This window comes from Fusarium falciforme, chromosome 5, assembly GCF_026873545.1.
Source record: "Fusarium falciforme chromosome 5, complete sequence".
Classification (NCBI taxonomy): domain Eukaryota; kingdom Fungi; phylum Ascomycota; class Sordariomycetes; order Hypocreales; family Nectriaceae; genus Fusarium; species Fusarium falciforme.
In genome coordinates, this window is record NC_070548.1 from 901,400 (window position 1) to 922,547 (window position 21,148).

The following is a 21,148-nucleotide window of genomic DNA, read 5'->3' on the forward strand; positions in this document are numbered from 1 at the left end:
TCTATTGGGCGCGACGCGGAAATGCTGTGTCGCAAGCTGGGTCTCAATCACTCGATGATTTTTGATGTTTGGAAAAGGTTGGCCCTTCACCGAGGTGAGTGATAAGATAAAGAAAAAAGCTAGGTGTGGTGGGTGGGTTGCAGATTGCGGGGTGCTTGATGGAGCCTCTGACCTTGATCCATTACACAGGCACTCAACTCAGTTCAACTTACAGCTCACAACTTGCAATCATTTACAAGGCATTTCAGCGTAATAATTATCCTTCTTGCTTCATATTTCACCAGCATCGTTATCAATTCTCTATAGATTCACACAAGTCCCCCTCGTCCTAGGTAGAATCCTATCCTCCTCGTGGCGTGAAATCCAAACAAATTCGGTCTATCAGATCTGGCCCAATGGCTGCAACAAGCTCTGCAACTCCAGCCTTCAATCCCGGATAATCCTCCACGCCCCGTTTATCCCAAATAACAAGATTTGATGTCTTGTACAACGGTCCATCAGGCTTGATCTTCAACGCGATGTTGTCCAGATCCCAGTCGGCCACCGAAGAGAGAGGAGGAATACCTGGCATGTTGGTTTTAAAAAGCCAGTCATCCTCATCATCTCCAGATTTTGAGTCCTCTGATTCAGCATCGGACTTGTTGCTCATCTCCACATCCTCATCAGTGCTCGATGGACCATCACCATTGCCATTAGACTCCCTCTGCTTCTCCAGGGACAGGCTGACAAACGGCTTCTTGTCCAAGAGATCCAACATCTTTCGATCCAGAGGATCCCAGGCAAGTGAGTTCGGATCAAGAATAAACTGCGGTGAGTAGTCAATCTTGTACCGCATCTTGGGGCAGCTGTGAATGTAAAAGCCTGGGTACCACCATCCATAACCCTCCTCGATAGACAGAGCAATCTCGTAGAGCGCACCGAGCTTGCCCGGCGCCCACTTGTGAATGCTCTCATGGTAGAGGAAGTAGACTGAGCTTACACACTCGGGCAAGAGATCAAGCACACCGATCGCCACGAGCTTGCCGTCCAACCTATAGCACTGATGATAAGACCCCAGGCGGCGCTCTTTGCCATTCGAATCCACCATCATCTCTCGTCTCAGGGGTGAGCTACACAAGAAGCGTTTGAAGCCTCCCGCGGTTATCTTGCTTGGCCCCTCCTTGTGTACCACCCTCTGGTAGTTCTCATAGACCTCATACTTTTCTTCTGTGAAATCATCTGGCTCCAGAGTCACGACAAGCTTGTGTGCAGCCTCAGGGGGTTTGAGCAACTGAGCATCCTCGGCCTCGTGAACCCGCTCGATCAGGTCAAAGTGATTATCTCGCTTCTTTGCCTGATCACGCGACTTTGGGTGAAGACGAGCAACCTCTTTCGTATAGGTCTCACCCATGACGTACCTGTTGAAGCGGTTGATGGTCTGTCGTTGGTCCCTGGATGGCTTGAACTGGCTAGAGTCGAGGCGGATGGTGTAATGAGGACAACATGATCGACGCTGATCAGGTCGATACATGAGCGTACCAGAACGCCTCCAGCACCTACCAAGAAGCGTCTGGTAGAATCCGGGGCTCATTGATGATGCAGAGGCGTAGTAAGAGTAGCCTACCATCCCACGTACTAGTTAGCCTCGCCTTGTCCCTCGGTGCCTGGTGTGGAAGGAGTATGACAAAGAGCGGAAGGGAATATTGACTTGGCACGTGTAGAGTCTCTCCCCCATGATACGACTATGCGGGAACTAGAGTCTCGTGCCGTCAGTGGAGCAGGCGTTGAGGCGTTCGGGGAAGCAGGAAACGGAGAGGTGCAGGGGCTGGGTTCACGTTTTGACTGACTGTTGCCACGCTTTCCACAGTAGCCGCATCTTGATGACTTGGAGTAGGCTAATCGTCGGTCAGCATTCGGTCAAGAGGGATGTACGAATGACAATTGTGTGGGGGATGAGTGGTAGAAACTGAGACTTTGTGAGGTGTCAAGTGTAGAACACCGAGCGTGGGGGCAAAGAAAGACATGAGATGCGTGTAAGAGGCAGGAATCATCACGGGGAAAGGTACAGGCAGATTATAGACAGGCATATGATGGGTGTGAACGGAAATGGCCTCGGAGCATTAGCCATGTACAAGACTCCTGGTCCTTGAACAGACCCGCGACGGCCCGACCTGAGAAAGATTCCGATATCCGACTGTCGACCTGAAGCCTTGTCCATGGTAGTCAGAGGATCACGGCATGGCATTGAGTTGTGTCATGACATTGACAGACTGCCCAGGAAGAGGCTCGAGGCGTATCATGCGCGAGTATGCAGGTGATGCAACAGCTGGAGAAGGCACTGGTGCCAGCAATAGTCTTGTCACACGTTCCAGCAAAAGATGATGACCGTACGAATACGGATGCTGGGATTGGCGAACAAACAAGCCGGCAGACCCATGGCTACATGAAAGGCAGCGGCAGCAGCATCAACAACTTGTTGAGAGTAATTGTGGGCGGGTGTGCACAAGCTGAAGAGCCATTGACGTTGATGTTGGCAGCCCGGACATTGGCCCGCAAGCATTAAGATTGGATCGCGGAAACTGTGGGATGTGGGATGTGGGATGTGGGATCCAATTCCTTCTGGTCGACAGACAACCAAGACCGAGGCAAGTCGAAGCCGTAGCCAGCCTAAATTGGGCATGGAAATTGAAGTGGATGTGCTGTAAGTGTGCAAGCAGGTGAAGTGGAAATGGAGCAACGTGAGCGACTTGGCCCGGACGGGGAAGACGGGGGCGCCACGGGGAACGGCCGCGGCGGAGCTCAAGCGCAGGCGCCGGCAACCAACGACAAGCCGGCATTGCACCACGCGCGCAAACGGTTGGAGCAGAACAAGGGAATAAGCACTCACCAATTGGCGAGATATACTCGTACTGCAACGACGCATCTTCAGGGATGCGCATGCCACTGGGTTCCATCGTGGGCCTCGAGGCAGCACCGGCAGCACCACTGGTCACTGGAGCCGCGTAGCTGAAAAAGCACCAAGCCAGGAAGAGATGCTCTGGCGATGGATTGCCCGAGACGGAACCACCTGGAGCCGTCGTCGACCGAAGAGGGGCGCCGGGTCTATGTATGTACTGTAGCTGTAGGTATGGATCTCACGGATCACGACGAGTTGGAGACGAGGACGTCACCCACGAGGGAGGCTACCCAGGACGGGCAAGTCGGTGCGTGAGGTACCGCCTGCGTCCGGCGGGATGGCTCGCGGGTGGAGGGGCGGATTCCCGGGCGAGCCTTGCTTGGACGGATGGAGGGGGCGTGTGAGTTTGTGCTTGTTGAGCAAAGAAGCGATCGCGTGCCCGCCAATTCCCCTCTTGAAACAAGGGGAAACAGTGTGTGCGTGAGCGTGGGATGTTGTGTGTGTCTGTCTGGCGGGCGGAAGAAGGTTAACCGAACTGGTTGCTTGCTGCTGCTGCTGCTGCTGCTGCACACGGGATGATGACGACCCAACGTTGGTCGACCGACGGTGATCGTGTGCGACAGGCAGTCTAGCTTGACCAGCAGTTGCGAGCCGGCTTCGATCTGGGCGACTAGGGGGAGCAACCGAACAGGGGTTCAGCAACCCAAAAGACACACAGGACAAGGGCGTGATTTGAGAGATGGGGGAGCTTCTGAGGCAGGCGAGGCAAACTGCGCGGATCGACCCAGGATCTGGGATTCGATGAAAGGCGCGAGCACTTGCGGCTGGCAGAACTGCAGAGGCACAAAAGGTCGTCTGTCTGTCAGACCGTGACCGGTGAGGAAAAGTCGGAAGATGAGAAGTGGGCGCCTGGTAGGTTTTTGGGCGAGCTTTGAGGAAGGGAGATGGAGAAGATGGAGATTGGAGGTTGGAGCTGGAGACGCACGACGTTTGAGGATCAACAAACGGCTCAGCACCTCAGGCGAGGCAACTGTGAATGACGGGTGCTGCCAGCCAGCTCCAGCTCCTTCCAACTGCGGGGTGATACCTACAGTACACCGGCTCCATCCTTCACTGCCGGGCTATCTTCCACCTTGACAAGTGTCTTTGATACCTCTATAACTGTGTCAAACAAGAATAAAGAGCTTCAATCTATCTGATACCAAAGCCTTCTTCTACACAGCTCCTTCCAAGGCGTGTCATGATTTTCTTTCATTTGGACGCATGCACAAACATGTGTCCGTCTTGAAGCCCCTGCCAGGCCTTCTCCGATAGAGTGGAGGACAAAGGGTGCTACTCCAGGGTCCAGCCCAACGGATCCGACCACTGAGGTTCCCGAAATATGTACAGAAAAATAGCTTGCAGGGGGGTTGACAGATAGGTTTCTGCCCATTTTTGGCTTCTTCCTTTCTCTCCCACAGCATAGAGGTGAGGTGGGCTTGCTTTTACGGTGAAGGGCTAGACACCACGGCCAGTAGGAACATGACCCGACTCCCAACACACACTCACACTCGACGCACGGCAAGGCTGAGCCGTTGTGTCACCAACTGGTCGATTTTCCATCTCATGTCATGCTGATGGAGGGGGGACAGAGGTACATGCCCAGGGCCGGGAAAATGAGATGAGATTGGAGAAGACGCAGGAAACACGATCGCCCTGGCTGATGGTGGCCAATCCCCAAACGTCGACGACGGCCTGTTTCCTCTATTCCTTGCATGCTGCAGCTCTCGGCTGCGGCGAATGAGAGGAAAAGCAAAGAACCTACCGGCCTAGTGTCAAAAAGTGGACGGTTCCAGGGCCACGACGACAACCGACAATGACTTGCTTGCCTTGCCATCTTGTGCCTCCTGGGGGAGAGGCTCCATCTCTCTGCAGGTTTCGAATGCTTCTGTCTGTGTCTTGTTCCGCCAGAGGCCAAGAGTCACGGCACCCACTCCCTCTATCGTCCGACGTGCGGGCTTTTTCCCGTCCTTTCGTTTCTTTTCCTCGGGCCTGAGCATCCGGTATTAGTGGACGTTGGGAGCTGCGGAACTAGGTAGACACGCTATGAAATTACCGGCATGAAGTGATTGGCATAACCAGAGACTCTTTATTGTTGAAGAGAACCAACGGAAGATGGCCGGCGGAATAGGCCTGGACAGGCAATGCCAAGCATAAATGCACACCACCTGCCAATTAGCGACTTGAACGATATGACGTTCTGGGTGAGAGATGAAAGGCAAACAAGACCAGGCTTGTTGACTTGCAAGGCCGTCATCGGACGTCGACGATAGATGCGCATAACCCCAATTGGAACATGACGACTCCCAGTGACAGCTTTTCCTGCACTGGAAAACGCGTCCTTCAGCCACGGGGGCCAGGACGACGAGGCAGAAGGCTCGCCTCAACGACGACATGCTTGTAACTGTACTCCTCTGTACGGAGCAATGCAGTACAAGCGCCGGTCCTTCTGCCCCTCCCCCTCACCTCCCACCTTACTTAGGTGCATCGTACGTCAGGGTAAGGTGGTACAGCGCAGAAGCTGGCCGTGGGCGACGATGAACCTATCATTGGCAACATGTGAATCGAGAAGAGGCCAAGCTTGGAGTCGCCGCGAGCGAGACGCCGCAAGCCCCCCAGTCCCTCTCCCCCCTCCAGCGCCATGGGTACCCCACGCCCTGCGAGCGAGCGCAGAGCTTGCGTCCGCGTGCTGATATACCGACTCGAGACGTGGTTGCAAAGGGACCCGACCCAGATCCAAGACTTTTTTTCGCTGCTCCAAGGGCCTGGCTGATGGCCGACCGGGTTTGCTAGAGTGCATGGCCGTGATGCATGCCCGCTTCCTTTTTGGGCGTATGGTTGCACGACGAGTTATGGACGCTGACGCTATTATTTCTTCACCCTCTTTCAGTTGTCAGTTTCTAAGCCTTTTCCGTCACGATTCATGAACACCAATGATACAAGATGCTTTGAGAGCTTATGAGAGAGTCACAAGAACCCGTCAGCCACGCTCAATGCCTACGGGGTAGATCGTTGCGCTCACATTGACATGCCGCTGCTGCACATGCCACATTCTTACAGTGACGGCAGCCTGAGGCGAGCTTCCATTCTCATTCTGTTCTTAGTGGCACCACGCAACGCACGCTCCGTCATGGTCATGGCACAACTCGGCCCTCATTCTCCATCCTCCCAAGCCCCAGGCCGTGGGTTCTGGGCGGGACGAGCGGAGACGACGGGCCCAGCGATAGACTGTTTCCATTTCCAGGGAGAGCCTAGGCCAGAACTCGCTTGACTGAGGGTGCCAGTGACGGGAAATAGGGGATGTCTCTTTGGCACCCTTTGGCTCGCAAGTTTGTCTTCTACTGGTCTTGTGCCTGTACTTTTCGTACGTAGAAGCCTGGGTCAGAGATTCCCTGCATGCACCCTCCTACTCCTTTCAACCATCTTGCATCTTCCATCTCCTCTGTTAGTCTCGCCAGGGCGTCTCTGATAGGAAGAAAAGGGGGGTGTGGCCTCACCAGGGCAAAAAAAGACAGACAGGAAAAAAAATCTCCAATGATGGCACTCTCCCCATCGCATTACCCCCCATGTGCATCCCATGCTTGTCTGCCACATCCATCCTCCTCCACGCCCATTGCCCTACTGAGAAGGTATAGTATAGCACCATGGTACATCCCGGGTTGTCCCTGGCTTGCCTTGCAGTCTTGCTCTCGCAGAGAATGAAGCTTTTTTACGGGGACAGGTGCTGGCCAGCCTATCCATGTTCCGTCGACCACGGGCGAGCTACCAGATTAGCTCGAGTATAAAGCCAACTGGCTCTGTCACCGCCGGCACCTCAGTTCTGGTCTGAGAGTTGGACGGCACGAGACATGTAACGGTTGGATGTCTACCTATTACCAAAGCATCTTTACCTCACATTTGCTCTCGTTTATCTCTACTCTTATACGTCAGCTCCCTGCCATTGGCCCCCCTTTTACGTTTATTCTAGCTGCCCTCATCTTTGACTTTTGTTTTTACAAGCGTCACCTTGACGAACAGACTTTCTTGAGCCACGTGCTGAGCTCTTAGCATTGGACTCTACAAGGTTCCGGTCGCTACAGCACCTACCAGGATCCCCGGGTTGTTTGGCGAGGCGCCTACCCTGCACTTTCACAACGCCAGTACCTGCGCGACAGGCCTCTTTTTTTTTTGGCGTCCATCGATATCCATCTTGTAACTAACTAATCGAGTTTCTTCTCGAAAGATCTCGCCTCCGACCTCGCTTCCGGTGAATTTACCAACGGAGTATTCACGCCGATAACTCCGGAACACCACCCGATAGAGTTCCCGCGCGCCGTAAATTTAGCCTCTGTCCCTGCCTAGCAGCATCTCTTTGAGTACCTCGCCAGATTTCTGGCTTGGCCTGGGACATTCATTGCTCGCACCAAGAAGCCTCATCTCCTGTCCTCCGTCACCGTCAGCTCTCAGTCAGCCAGCACAAAAACCACCAACAAAAAAAGGCAACTTCTCGCATCAGAGTTTGCCTGCATCGGTTGACCCAGCGAAAGCCCTCGGTTCCACACCGTACAGTACCGTACCAGCGACTCACTGCCCCCGGGGTACCACCTCGCCCTACAAAAGCTCCATCCATTTGCGCACCTCAGCAAAAGTTACCGACCTGCCCTGCCCTGCCCTGTGCTACTGGCAAGCTTACAAGGGGTACCATCGACGGCCACTACGCATACTCCGTCGTCCACTGTAGAGGGTCCAGCTTTTTTTTTTCTGGCGCCTCCTTTGCCTCCAGCTCTCGCTGCTGGTTCTAGCCTCCACGCCCTCTCTCTTCGCAGACAGGGTCTGACGTCCGCCCAGCGCCCCAAGCAAGCCCGGTACCTACACGCCCCCGGCCCCATCCCTCTTTCTCTCTGCTGCCCTGTGCCAGACAGAGACAGAAAGAGATCCGCCGAGTCGTCCGCTGGCCCCCCTCGAGCTAGACTTGGGACGTTTTTGCGCGTGCGCGCGCCCACACCTCCATCATCTCGCAGTATATCACATCGCCAGCCCAGCTCTCTGGAGCGCTTGGGTTCTCCCCGACCAAAACCCTCAAGCACCCAGCTCCTTCTGGCGCGGGCAAACGACCTCTTGTCTTTGCTCTCCTTCCTCGGCCTCCTCCCCCCTGAACATTTACAACTTTCTCTGTCGACAATGATGCATCGCCAGGTGCTTTGAAAGCAGCCCGCCCGCCCGTCGCAGGTTCTCTCTCGACCCAGGGGTGAACGTGAACATCCGTTCCGCTCCGCTCTCTCCGTGGATCTGCCAGCTTCTGCCGTCCGCCTCATCGCTCTCCGAGACTTGCGAGCCTTTGTGTTTTCGAACTTGTCCGACCAGAAACCCTCCGAAACCCTCCCCCCAATCCCCGTCCACGACACACCACTAACATGTCGAGTTCTGCCTCTGGCGACTCGGGCGCTGGTGGCCGGTCAATGGAGTCCCGAGTGGGCAGAAGCAAGCAACGTGAGTCTTTGCGAACTGCGCGATCCTACATACTCTCTGCACTTGAGCACACTCACTTTTTTTTTTTGCTCTCGTAATTCCCAAGCCTGCATCTTCAACTCGCTTCTTGCGCGACCAATCCCCCAGCCCCAATTCGCCGTCCCTGGCACTCAATTTGTTCCTGCGACAGCGGCCAATGTCATTGACCACAATCCCATGGCCATACCCCACGTTTAGCTCAACAAGCTCGGATTCGCTAACATGTTTCACTTTGCAGGTTACAACACCAAGGGTGAACGTCTCGTCGCTGGCATCGTGCCCCTCACACCCGATCAGAACTATGTGCTGTTGATCCAGTCCACCCGGCGAAAAGGTTGGGTCTTGCCCAAGGGCGGCTGGGAATCGGACGAGACGTGCCAAGAGGCTGCCGAGCGAGAGGCTTGGGAAGAGGCCGGCATCACCGTCCAGATCAGCTACGACCTCGGCGACATCGATGAGAAGCGCGCGCCCAAGTCAACAAAAGACCGGTCAAGATACCACTTCTTCGAGGGCGTCGTCACTGGCGAGTACGACGACTGGCCCGAGAGCCACAAGCGCGAACGCCAGTGGTTCTCTTTTGCTCAGGCCTGGGAAGCCTTGTCAACAAGACCAGAGCTGCAGGAGGCTTTGGAGCGGTCTACCATGAGCCGGGCATAGCCTCACGGCACGCCCTCTCGCGATCAGCTCTGGCCTCTGCAGGCGATTGACCATCGTCGACAGCTTGTCACTTGATGCACAGCTCACGCTGGAACCTACCGCGGCGCTTGTTGCACGAATGACTAGAAGTGAGTGAGCCGGTTCTGAAAAGGTACCAGGCTTCTCCGCCAACTCAGCATCATGAGAGGGAAGAACACATGTCGACAAAGGCTCTTGAACCCGGCCTCTTGACATGAGTTTCATCCTCAAATCTCCTCTTTTCCTTGCTTTCTCTATTTACAGAGATGATACAACGTGCATCCATCCAAAGGCGTTCGGTGGATTATGATAGAGTCTTTTTTACACAACCAAGAATTCAGGCGGGACGGTTTGCCTGAGCGGCATATTACGGTGCATATATCAAGACAAGAGGGACATTATTTTGTTTCGACTCTTGACGAGGTCCGGGAGAAAAAAACAACAAGGGGTTGGTTGGCTGCTCTTGGATTTCTTGCTTTTTTTCTTCTTCTTGAACGGGGTCTCCCAGGACAACCCAAACACGGGAGGGGAAAGGCAAAGGCAAAGGCAGAGGCAGCGAACGGTGCACCAGATATCCATCCGGCTAGAAAGAGAAGCCCCATTGACTCACTCGCCTATTGCGGTAGAGTTGAGTTGGCAGAAAAAAAAATAGACGTGGCGATTTCTCTCATTGTGATGCATCACTGAAATGAGAAGCCCAACAAAGATACAGTAATCAATCAGCAATGAAATGAAATGAATGTAGAATAATTGACAAAAAATTATTGATCAATCAATGAATGATGACGCACAGGCGAGGTCACTGCTGCAACTTCACCCGCTAGCAACCTGCGGCCCAAGGGCTGTCATGGATGCTTGTTTGCTCTGTTCCCTGGCAGATCCGAATGTGCCCCGCTAACATGTTTAACATGCCCCTCACTCCTTATTCGCCCCTCTATTGACTTTTCCAAGCTGCCCCGCATTCGGCACAAAAATGAGACCATCGACAGGCATCTCGCTGATGGTGACGCCGACCACATGATCTTCCACGTGACTCAGCTCTTATCGATAACAGGTTCGCCGCACCTTTGCTCAACGTCGAAGCATCAACGACACGGACCAGCAACCCGTTATTTCAGACAACCACGCAGCTCTCTTCGCAATGTGTATGTCATGAGCTCTAGGAACGAATATTCCATGGATTTATAAAGCACCGGAACAATCGAAAACCCCCCACGAACGACACCCCCCAGACCCATGATATAATGGAGAACCTGTCCATCTCCGATGCCCCTCCGCAGGGACGCGGCGGCGGCGCTCCGCAACCGCTGCCTCAGCTGCCGCCGCAGATGTTCACCACTGCTGCGCAGCTGCTGGACCTCACAGACAGTACGATCTAGCCATGATAACAGTTGGTTCTTGCTTGCGGTCCTGGGGAGGGATGGGACTTGAGCAACCAGGGGGGGGCACAGACAAGGGAGGATCGAGTGCTGACGGCTGGTGAAACTGCAGAGAAGCTCATGGTCGCTTTGCGCGACGGGAGAAAACTTATTGGGGTGCTAAGAAGTTGGGATCAGTTCGGTGGGTTTTCCTTTCTGACCCTCATGAACTTGGAAGGGGGACGAAATTGCGAGGACACGGTTTTCTGACATGCAAACCCAGCCAACCTCGTCCTCCAATCCACGGTCGAGCGCATCTTTGCGCCTCTCCCCGAGTCGGCAGGCAGCGACCAACCCGCGGGTCTCTACGCCGACATAACGCACGGCATCTTCCTCGTGCGCGGCGAAAACGTGCTCCTCCTCGGCGAGATCGACCTTGACAAGGATGACGACCCGCCACCCGGATTCCAGCGCGCGGAGCTCGAGGTGGTCAAGAAGCTAGCCGAGGAAAAGAAGGCGGCGGACAAGGCGAGGGAGAAGGTGAGGCTCAAGAAGCTGGCCAAGCAGGGCTTTGAAGGAGAGAATCTGGGAGAGATTGTGTTTTAGAAAGGGAGGCGCCACATGTTTGCTACGAGAAAATTGCTAGCTGTGGATAAGGTGCGGTTCATTGGGCAGAATATTGTGAAATGCCCTTTGACTGCGGATGGGAAAGAAGAACGACTCTACTATAGAGGAGTCGGTTCTATGGGAATGGAACTGGGAATATCAAGACTAGTGGTTCGGCGCGCATAGTTAGCATGCATGAATAGATGAACCGACAAAAGCTAGGATATCGTGTTTTTGCTTAGTGTTTGCAGTTATTGACCGGGGTTGTAGTTTGGTATATCTTTTGTATGCTGAGCCTAGGCTCAAGACCACCGGCAGATGCCTGGTGATGGGGATGATACTTAGAACAAGCAAGAGAAAATGTTGGTAAGTGATCGAACCTCAGAAGTCGACAACAAACACATAGATTCTACGTCTTCCAGACCGAGTTTCTAAGCATACCCTTCCCCCCTTACAAGGCCTAGTGAGGCCACGAGTTTCTACATGACTGAGACTGTGACCTATCCTCTCACAGAGACAAGATGTGAACACAACAAAGACTATGCCTTCCGGTACAATGTTGGTATTAGGCCTAATGCTACATACCGAACATCACACGAGTAAACACATTGATCGGGCAAAGTCCCGACCCATGACTGAGAAGCTACGATACCCGACTAGATAAACTGAAGTCATATGCTGTCTGAACAAACATGTAGCACATAGTAGGGTATTCGATAACACGCCACCGAGTTTCGTAGCAATCTTTAAGTCATGCAACAGTGGACCACGTGGTAGATATGCATTTCTTGTCTCATACAGTCGATTCTCTATTAATAGGAGTTGCTGCAGGTAGTAATATACAAAGGCTACGAATAGTCGATATGTGTGGAGTCTTGTGTGGCTCACTGTTGTACACGGTCCCTTATAACCTCCCCGGACTCGAGATGCTCAGAGACTCAACCCGAAACAGCTGGTCATGCCATCCATCAATGGAGATTGTACCGGAAACGCCTCTCGTATGGAGTCATTACTCTCCCCCTTGTTCTTGAATCCTTTTCCCCTTTTGTTTTACAAATACAGCCCGGAGCGCCACTGTTACTCTTTTTTTTCTCGCTTCTCTCGACGGGCGAGGGTCTAGATGGACCTTCGCCTTCGGAGACGCTCAAACATGGGTATAGGTGTGTCGTCGGGGTTCTTGCAGCCGCCGAGAAGCCAGTCCGTTAGGCCCACGACCTTTGCACCGACGCCGCCCTCCCAATCGCCGCCCGCCTGCGCTTGCTCGATCGTGTGGCTCAGTATCCTGCCCTCGGCGTCAAAGTCGAACACGAACAGCCCGGTAAAGGCCTTGTCCGGGTCAACGCCACGGCCAAAGGGCAACGACCGCGCAATGATGCTGGCGTCACGGGCGGACCTGGGCTCCTTGCGCTTCTCGCACCAGCGAACGACGAGTTGCTCGGGGATGGCTCCCGGACGGCGGGGTAGGAAGGTGAGGGGCTCTGAGGTCATGCGCTCGGCGAGGATCTCGATGCGGACGTTGCCGATGATTGGGACGCGGTTCCAGGCTATGGGCGACGTCCAGAGGGCGGCGTTGTATGCGACGCGGCCCGAGACGGTGGGTAGGTGCGGGTGTGTCGAGGGGAATAGGTGGAGGCAGATGTTGGGCGCGAGGATATCGTGGGGAAGAGGATGGAGGAGGAGGGTCGGTAGTCGTTCTTGGAGGATTCTTAGAGCTGTGCTAGGTCAGCATTATATGGTCTCAAGATTCTCAATCCTCCCCGCCATCCTGGTCTTTCGTACTCTTGCCCAGCTTGGCCTTGTTCGGATCCTTTGGCCCGTCATCGCCGGCTCCAACCCACCGTACGCCCGTCGCATCGAAATAGGTCCTCGACAAGGCAGCTCGCCTCACCGAGGTCTCAAGGATGGTGGAATCCGAAGGCAGAGGAGCAGAGAGAGGCTCCCGGACGGCTATGGGCTGGACCTGGGCCTTGACTGGATGGGCGCTGGAGAGCCGGCGAAGTGATGCGGCAGAGGGTCGGCCGGAACGGCTTATAGCGGAGCGAATGGGCGCGGCCATTGGGTGGTCAGCGCAACGGGATGGGGAGCCTCATGGATTTTGGAATAAGGTAGAGGCGATGCCGAAGTAGGGAATTGCGCGACGAGTAGATTCGATTAATGCTGGTTGAGTAGAAGACTGTAGAGTCAAGTTGAATGGTGAGGTAGTTGGTCGATAGCTTGGCATGACCAAGTCCACTTTTGGAACTTTTTTGACAGAGGGCAAATGGGTAAAGTCGGGTTGGCTGGATCGACCAAGAAGTCCCCCTACGCTGTATTTCGCGGAAGAGATACATGGGGAGTCCCAAGCTCCTGGTTGGCCAGGTCAGCCACTGGTCTCCGCCGCCACAGCGCGGCTGACAGCGGATACTGTAGCGGGATGTGGCGGGGCGGGGCCCAGCGTTTGTGTCCGCCCCGACGGGACCAGGCGGTTTTCTCCAGGGGCCACGGGGAACAAGACGAAGCATTGGATCTTCTTTCAAGGGTGACGATGAAACGGGGGTCCACTGATAAGGGGCTGTTATCTCGCTGTGAGAGAGTGAGAGCCTCTTGTCTTTCGTTGCGAGATGATGCAGCCTTGGGCCGGTCAAAGCACACATCGCAAACCTTGGATCATACACCGGCTAATGTCGTGACCTACCATGTCACTGGACCTGAGTGAATGACTGACTCTGAAAGAGCCCCGAGACTTGTAAAAAGGGCCGCATGATGGAAAGACGACATGGATGCAGGTACACGAACAGGTCGTCTTTCCTTTTTGTCACATGCAATCCTGCAGTCTCTCTTTTTTTTTTCTGCTGGGGCGGGCGGTTTTGGGTGCACCCATGCATCTTTTCAACAAACTGTGACGAAACCGCCAGTTGGTCGACGAGGTTGGGGTTCTCAAGGTGGACAAAAAAGGACAATCTCGTCAAAAATAACTTTTGCCTCGTCTTGAGTCTGCAAGAGCAAGGCAAGAAAAAATAAGCAGTAAGATTAAACCCTGCTTGAGAGCTAAAATAAATCTGGGCGTCGTCGTGCTTTTATTTAATTTCATCCTCATCCATTCCCATCTCTCCTGCACCTGCAACTGCACAGCCTCTTCGCCAGAGCCAGCAATCCTTTGTTCTGCGTCTCACGTGACCTGTCAGCTGCCCCATTCCACCGCCGAACCGCCCTGCTTCCCTCTGGTGCCGCGCTGGCGCTGCCTGGCGTTACGTTTGTCTTCCAGTCCCTGACGTACTTGAGCCTCTGCATCTCAGCGGAACCAACTTGATCTTCTCCCCATCATCTCCATACCAACCTCATCCCTCATCGCCTTCGGCTTCGCTCATCTCAGATCTCGCCCCCTTCTTCGTCGCCCAGCACACGAATCTCGCCTCGCCGCGATACCTAGAGCAAACCCGCCAAGATGAACCCCGAGTAGTACGCCACACCTCTTCCCGCCTCCTTTGCGATAACCTCCTTTCGATGGACCACCGCCCATGCTGACTGCCGCTCCAGAGTCCCTTCTCTTCCATCGCCGGCGCGCCCGTCTCGCTCCGATTCCTCTTCAGGTGTCGGGATGCGATTCCTGGATGACATTTTTCTGACGTGCACCGCCTTCTCAGATACGACTATCTCTTCAAGCTCCTCCTCATCGGAGATTCCGGTGTTGGAAAGTCTTGCCTGCTTCTGCGATTTGCCGATGACACCTACACCGAGTCCTACATCTCGACCATCGGTGTCGATTTTGTGCGTCATCCTCGCCCGACCCCTCCTGCCTAGGATATCGCCTAACCCCTGTCTCAGAAAATCCGAACAATAGAGCTTGACGGCAAGACGGTCAAGCTGCAGATTGTACGTGGCATCTAGCGCGCACGCCCAAACCTTGTTTTTCGAAGAACCAGCTAACATGGCCCTTCAAGTGGGATACTGCCGGCCAAGAGCGATTCCGAACCATCACCTCCTCCTACTACCGTGGCGCCCACGGCATCTGCGTCGTCTACGATGTCACCGACATGGACTCGTTCAACAACGTCAAGCAATGGCTCCAGGAGATTGACCGATACGCCACCGAGGGCGTCAACAAGCTGCTGGTCGGCAACAAGAGCGATATGTCGGACAAGAAGGTTGTCGAGTACAGCGTGGCCAAGGTAAGTTGATCCGCCCATGGAATCTCGTAGCCTGGCTGGCCACGGTCACATGCACTTTTGCGCCTGAGCGCCCAAGTGCCCCTGTCTCCAACAAGCCGCCCGCCAATCCCTCGGCTGCGATATCCGCCTACTGTATGTATCATGGGCGACTAACCCCCTCTGTAGGAGTTCGCCGACAGCCTGGGCATCCCCTTCCTCGAGACCTCGGCCAAGAACGCCAGCAACGTCGAGCAGGCCTTCCTGACCATGGCCCGCCAGATCAAGGAGCGCATGGGCACCACGACGGCGAACAACACCAAACCCAGCGTGCAAGTCGGCCAGGGCCAGGGCGTCGGTAACTCCAACAACAACGGCTGCTGCTAAATGCCTTGATGCTCTCTTTTTTCTGGGGCGAAGCAGGATGACGGAGTACGGCCGGGACACAGGGCAATGCAATGCAATATGCTAGGGACATGACCGGATGGGTTGAATCATGATGTTTGCTTTTCCCCCCTTGCTCTCCCCCATTTCTGCGCACGCATAGACCAAATCATGATCACTTGGATCTCGCTCTTCATCCCCGCAAATCACGACATCCCCCCAGCACCCAACCCCCTTTGGCATTTGGAAGAACGGTAAACCCTTTTGTTTTCCTTGGGGTCATGCCCGGACCCTTTGATGATGACCTTTGAACGGATGGGGATCATGACGGAATGGGAGGAGCGCAATGAGGACCGGAGTCTGAGGGGGGAAACGACAAATATGACGGCAGATTTTCCAACGGCGGATGGCTTGGGGGGTTTTGCGCGTGCGCGAGTGTTTTCTCTCTCTTCTCTCTTCATGTTCTTGTTGTTCTCTATTTGCGAAACTCGAACATTGGGAGACGTCTTTTGCCTCTGTCACCAAAGCTGTCCTCACCGTCAGGAGCCCTGTCCGTCCAGCTCATCCATCTTCCCATTTCGGTTCTGCAAAACCCTTGAGCTGCCTTTCAGATCGTTAACAGCCATGAGGAGAAGGGAAAGAGGGGGGAAGCGCTGCGCTCCGTGCTTAATCGTGCTTTTGCTTTGGTTCTGATATCGATCGTTATGTGGTTTTTGCTTTTATTTCTTTTTCATCCTGGTTCGCCTTGCTGGTTCTTTTTCTGATCTGACTTGCCCCCGAGAATTCTTGTTATCCTTAGTGTATGCGAGAATGGAGTATTCTTAATAAAGGCGGAATATTCTCTTCTTTTAGACTTTGCTGTCCTAGCAGCTTTAAGATCTCTCCGGTATGCAACTCCCAGGGATATGGGAGTGATGCCATCTTTGAGGTGTGTGTTAAACAACTGACACTTGGCCTGCCTATATCTCATGCGGTTATAGGAGCACACATCTCCATAAGGCTCAACCCATGTTGACATGGATAATCCGCTTGACTCCTTTAGAGCACATAGCTAGGTTTCAACACCCAGTCCTCGTTAAAAGGTCCGCGTTGATCTGACACAAATACCCCTGAATCAACAACTGTCGGTGAATGTTGACAGGGCCAAGCGAAAGACCTTCGGAGTCTCATGCTCCATCCAAAATAGCAAAGGGGGCCTCCATGTCTAATCACGCACACCGAAACAGTGGAATTAACAACTAGGATTATTTTGATTCATAACGAATGTCTGCTTTTATCCTCCCTTAACTCATCCCGGGGTATTATAGAACCTCATTACAATCAATAGCTGTTAAAGAAAAGAAATGCCACGACTGGGCAGTACAAGATATCGTAACGTCATGATGGCCACATCATCAAACCCAACATAGCCAGAATCATCCACATTCCCAAATGCTCATGCCAGACCAAGCATCTTCAGCGCCTTCCGACTGTTCCCTCTTCGCATATCCGGCTTCTTGGACAAGATAGGCATGATTCGTCGGTCTTCCTGATCCCAGTCGCTGTCGTCGAGATACACGGTGAGAATCGACTGGGCATCGGAATTGGAGGGTTTCCGCCTCGATTTACCCCGGCTCAGCTTGCTCTTTACCGATTTTATCGTCTTGACCGTTTCGGCGATGGAAGGAGCCCGGCTAGATAGAGCAGACGACCCCGAAAGACCCGCTCCAAATCTAGCCGCAAGAGCTGGTGACATTGGTGGACTCTGTGGTCCTGATGACACCCGAGGGAAGGGCGAGAAGGTTCCTGTGAGAGAGGGCGGCTTCGACTTCTTTGGCGATGGCTTCTTTGGGGCATCCTCAGGAGTGTAGAATGATGAAATATCAGAAAGAATCTTCAAAACAGTAGAAATGAACGTTGCGATCTCTGCGTCGCTTGCGGTCGAGGTAAGTAGGAAGTTGGCCTTAGAGACTGTCACATCATAGCAAGGTCCAGATGTTGGCGAGAGGGACGTTCCAAAACGGCCGACGGGTCCCTGCTCCGGGCCGTTGATGGGTGTTGTCCCCCGCAGGTGAGTGAATGGAAGTGTTTCTTTGCTGTTGGCATCGACGATTTGTGCCACCTTCATCATGTCGACACCAACAAGCTTCTGGAGAGCCAGCATGGTAGGGAGGTGTTCCGGGGGGTACTCGAGAAGAAGGTACCGCACCTCCGTGTGCAAGGCGAGGTATGTCTCTAGGTGGGGAATGATGAGGGTGGCAAGAAGATAAGAATTGGCGAAAGGATTATCGTGTGTCTGGCTGGTCAGAGGCTGAGCAGTGTATGCTTGCATGGCAGTAGCGAGGAGATATCTATTGATTGTAAGTCTTGAACTTCCTTGAATTCGGGGCTGATGGCATACCTGAAATCGAGCCTTCCACTTCGGCTCATGCCACTGGACTTGGTCCCCAGCTTCTCTAGTTGCCCCGTGATGGCTGAGGCATAGTTCTTCTTCACGCCGCGCTGAGCGCCGATGGCCAGAATCTGGTCCACCCGGCGATTGGTCTCACGAGTCCCATCTGAGTCTGTCTCTCGGAAAATGGGCCTCCAGAGCCCCTCTAGTTCCGGGAGGAGAGGGAACTGAAACTGACGGTAGCCCTGGGTCTCGGGAGGGAAATGATCCTTGAGTATGGAGCGCAGAGAGTTCTGGATGGTTACAGCTGTTTGCTGGCTGCTAATTCTGAACTCGCGAATCTTCTCATCTGCGTCCGAAACCAAAGGCGGAGGTGTTTGGGCAGGCGTAGGTGGTCGCTCGACTTGTACCTTGGGTACCGTTTGCTGTGGCTTCGTCTGAGGCCAGGTGGGTTGCACATAGGCAAACGGGTCATACTCGTCTGTGTAACTGCTTCGAGCGACAACGGCGGGCTCGTGGTAATCGTCGTCTGTGCAGTCCAGATCCTTGATCGACTGAGATTCAGGTGTCCCTGGGACAGAGGCACTGACCTCGTCGGGCTCGGAAGCGGATGACGAGTGACACACGACAGGATAGTTGCCAGCTCTGAACCCACCAACAACAGACTCAAGAAGAGCGTCTGGCACCTCATCCCTGAAATGCACCACAAGATCCTCCAAGAAGGGCAGAACAGGCTTGAAAGGCTCCTCTGGCTCCGGAATCTCCTCCGCATCGGTTCCTCTGTCGACGTATGATGCTCTTGCAGGTTTACGCTTCTTTTCCGAAGGGACCGGTGCAACCTTGACGGTTGGGCGGTTAGACCTAACGACAATAGTTCTAGGCCCCTCGATGTAACTGAGTCTGCTTGGCCGAGAGTCCTTTGCACTTGTAATGACCATGCAGGAATGTCGGCGAGCCTCAGAGGGTGTCTGTTGCTCGAGATCACGCTCAGACTCTCGTGCAAGCTCTGCTGCGTCGGCAGGAACACAGAGATCCCGGTACTTGGGAGTGGCGGGATAGATACGGTCCAGAGACTTGACTCGTGTCAGTGTAGCTCTGCGGCCCGAAAGTCGCATGTCCAGCAATGAAGCCTCTCCATACACGACATTATCTGTGGAACGGATGCTGAACACGTCGGACCGTGGGGTGAAGACCTCGGGGCCGAGGGTTTGAGGGACGGCCATAGGACCATAGGACTCTCCAATGCAACTTGGGGATCGCGGGAAAGAATTCCTGGGCGAAGGTGGCTGAAGATTGGTGAATCCAGGATAGAGAGGATCTGTGGGCTTGTCGTAATGTGTGACAGCAAATATGGAAGCCCGAGGAGAGTGGATCTCATCTGCGACCTCATCAATCACACTCTCAATCTCTTCCTGGTCCTGAGTGCCAAACACGAAGAAAGGTGCCGCATCTCCGAAGTTATCGGCGTATCCATACAGCGGCAGACTGTTGCTCCGAGGGCGTGTCGCAGTCGTCAGATCAAGCTCGTTAGTTGGCTGAAGGCTGGCGGTCTGGCGGTCCAAGGCGTCGGCGGCTCGCATCGCCCGTGTTATGGGGTCCTCGAATTCCTCATCGAACTCTTGCTCGCCAAAATACTCGAATGTGTTTCGTCTTCGCCAGTCCCTAGCTGGGTTTTCCAGCCCAACGACACCCTCCTTAACCAGATGGTTGAAGATGGACTCGGCGCGGTTGTAGTCGCCATCTGTTTCATTCTCCATGATGGCGTTGATGCAGAGAGTTTGTGCGCCTGGCGTGCCGCCGCTCATGAAGACGAGTCGCTTGCTGTTAGATGTTGACCCTTGGAGGAAGTTTCGAGCAACTTCATGCCGAGCAGCGACGGCTTCATGTATGCTTTTGACATAGATGCGAGCATCGAATCTGTCATCCATGCCTTCGTTTGAGACATAGCTCTGAATGTTTGGGAGAATGAGAATTTGGGGCGATGTCGGGAGGAGTCTCAGTTGTGTTGATATAGTTTCGGCATGGCCCTCAAAGGCGACAATGCTTCCGAGAAGCTGCTTGTCGGTAGTCATGGTGGATAAGACGCCACTGTCCCGGACGATCTGTTGGCAGAAAATGGAATGGAAATGCGCGAGGCAGGCGTAAAGTAAGGGATCGAACTCAAAGGAATGCTGAAGGCGAGATCAAGGGTGAAGAAAGGGAGCGCGACCAAGAAACTTTAGGCATGAAGCATTCTCGATGTCTGTAAGAAACGCTGGTAGATGATTAGAACCACTGAGCTGAGATCGGAATGGCCGAAGGGAGTCTCACAAAATGAATGATTGAGAGTTAAAGAGGGAGAGTGTGAAACAAGAAACAATTGATATGCGGAATTGAAATTTGGAAGATCACCTCGAGGGATGTAGAGTGAGAGAGGGAAGGAGCAGGAACGGGAACCGAGTGGCAGCTGCGAGGCAGGTGTCATCGATATGAGGAAAGAAGGAAAGAGCGGCTAATAGGTAGATGTAGTATAAGATGGAAGGAGCCAGGAAGCCCGGGAGATCTACCAGTGTCTCTTCCCACCCTCAGTCGACGGCGTTTCCACTGTTCTCCTCTTACATTGGATCCCAGCATCCCATCCCATCCCAGGCTCTCAGCGCAGGATCCATTGTCAAACCCTGCAACAAACGGGCTACTGCAGCGAGACGCAAGCCACTCTAGGGGGTTTTCCCAGATCTGTTCGTCCCCACGGCCCTGGCGAACGGAGCCATGGAGGAGGCATTGGCTACGGGGATGCCACAGCCAACCAGCTAATTGCTGCGGAGTTGCTTTTTTGCTTCCCTTGCACTCCTTGGGAGAGAAACCAATGCCGGCATGCAGTTAAAGCTCAGACTCCCCATCCCGGCCGGCCGGGTTATCTGCGCTGGATGAGTGGCCCGCGTCTTGGGGTTGGCTATCAGGCACGGCAGTAGGCTGTGGACACTGCGAGCGCCTCACAGCAACCAGCTGCACCAAGAGAGCAATGAGAGCACAAAACTCCGATTACAGTGGATAGCAAGGCAGGGTCTTGCATGCAACCTGGGCACAGACGGCGTTTGCACCACCCACAAACGATTGAGAGCATCCACGATACAACCCACGGCTCGGTTCCACAACGCAGGGGTTTGTGCCTAGGAGACGTATCCGCGGTCCAGGATTCAGGAGCACAGGGTTGAGCTGGGGCGAGGATGAGAGACCATCTCTCCACGAT

At 54.1% G+C, this 21,148-nt stretch overlaps 6 protein-coding genes across 6 annotated transcripts; 3 read left to right on the plus strand and 3 right to left on the minus strand.

The window, feature by feature from the left end:
• Positions 1-340: 340 nt before the first annotated feature.
• On the minus strand, positions 341-2,933 carry NCS54_00653200 (Arginyltransferase; the record flags this gene model as incomplete). The annotated part of the gene is made up of 3 exons (XM_053151985.1): positions 341-1,599; positions 1,815-1,874; positions 2,867-2,933. 3 exons carry the CDS (start codon positions 2,931-2,933, stop codon positions 341-343), a joined length of 1,386 nt encoding a protein of 461 aa, XP_053007960.1.
• Positions 2,934-8,307: 5,374 nt separating this feature from the next.
• Positions 8,308-9,058, plus strand: NCS54_00653300 (Nudix hydrolase domain-containing protein; the record flags this gene model as incomplete). The annotated part of the gene is made up of 2 exons (XM_053151986.1): positions 8,308-8,383; positions 8,640-9,058. 2 exons carry the CDS (start codon positions 8,308-8,310, stop codon positions 9,056-9,058), a joined length of 495 nt encoding a protein of 164 aa, XP_053007961.1.
• A 1,262-nt stretch (positions 9,059-10,320) lies between these two features.
• NCS54_00653400 (U6 snRNA-associated Sm-like protein LSm1) lies at positions 10,321-11,040 on the plus strand (the record flags this gene model as incomplete). Its single annotated transcript, XM_053151987.1, has 3 exons — positions 10,321-10,444; positions 10,568-10,636; positions 10,718-11,040. 3 exons carry the CDS (start codon positions 10,321-10,323, stop codon positions 11,038-11,040), a joined length of 516 nt encoding a protein of 171 aa, XP_053007962.1.
• Positions 11,041-12,156: 1,116 nt separating this feature from the next.
• On the minus strand, positions 12,157-13,096 carry NCS54_00653500 (Hypothetical protein; the record flags this gene model as incomplete). The annotated part of the gene is made up of 2 exons (XM_053151988.1): positions 12,157-12,752; positions 12,820-13,096. 2 exons carry the CDS (start codon positions 13,094-13,096, stop codon positions 12,157-12,159), a joined length of 873 nt encoding a protein of 290 aa, XP_053007963.1.
• A 1,368-nt stretch (positions 13,097-14,464) lies between these two features.
• Positions 14,465-15,551, plus strand: NCS54_00653600 (Hypothetical protein; the record flags this gene model as incomplete). The annotated part of the gene is made up of 5 exons (XM_053151989.1): positions 14,465-14,475; positions 14,664-14,787; positions 14,845-14,892; positions 14,961-15,188; positions 15,354-15,551. The coding sequence occupies 5 exons, from the start codon at positions 14,465-14,467 to the stop codon at positions 15,549-15,551; spliced, it is 609 nt and encodes a 202-aa protein (XP_053007964.1).
• Positions 15,552-16,983: 1,432 nt separating this feature from the next.
• On the minus strand, positions 16,984-19,991 carry NCS54_00653700 (Hypothetical protein; the record flags this gene model as incomplete). The annotated part of the gene is made up of 2 exons (XM_053151990.1): positions 16,984-17,878; positions 17,929-19,991. The coding sequence occupies 2 exons, from the start codon at positions 19,989-19,991 to the stop codon at positions 16,984-16,986; spliced, it is 2,958 nt and encodes a 985-aa protein (XP_053007965.1).
• Positions 19,992-21,148: the final 1,157 nt, after the last annotated feature.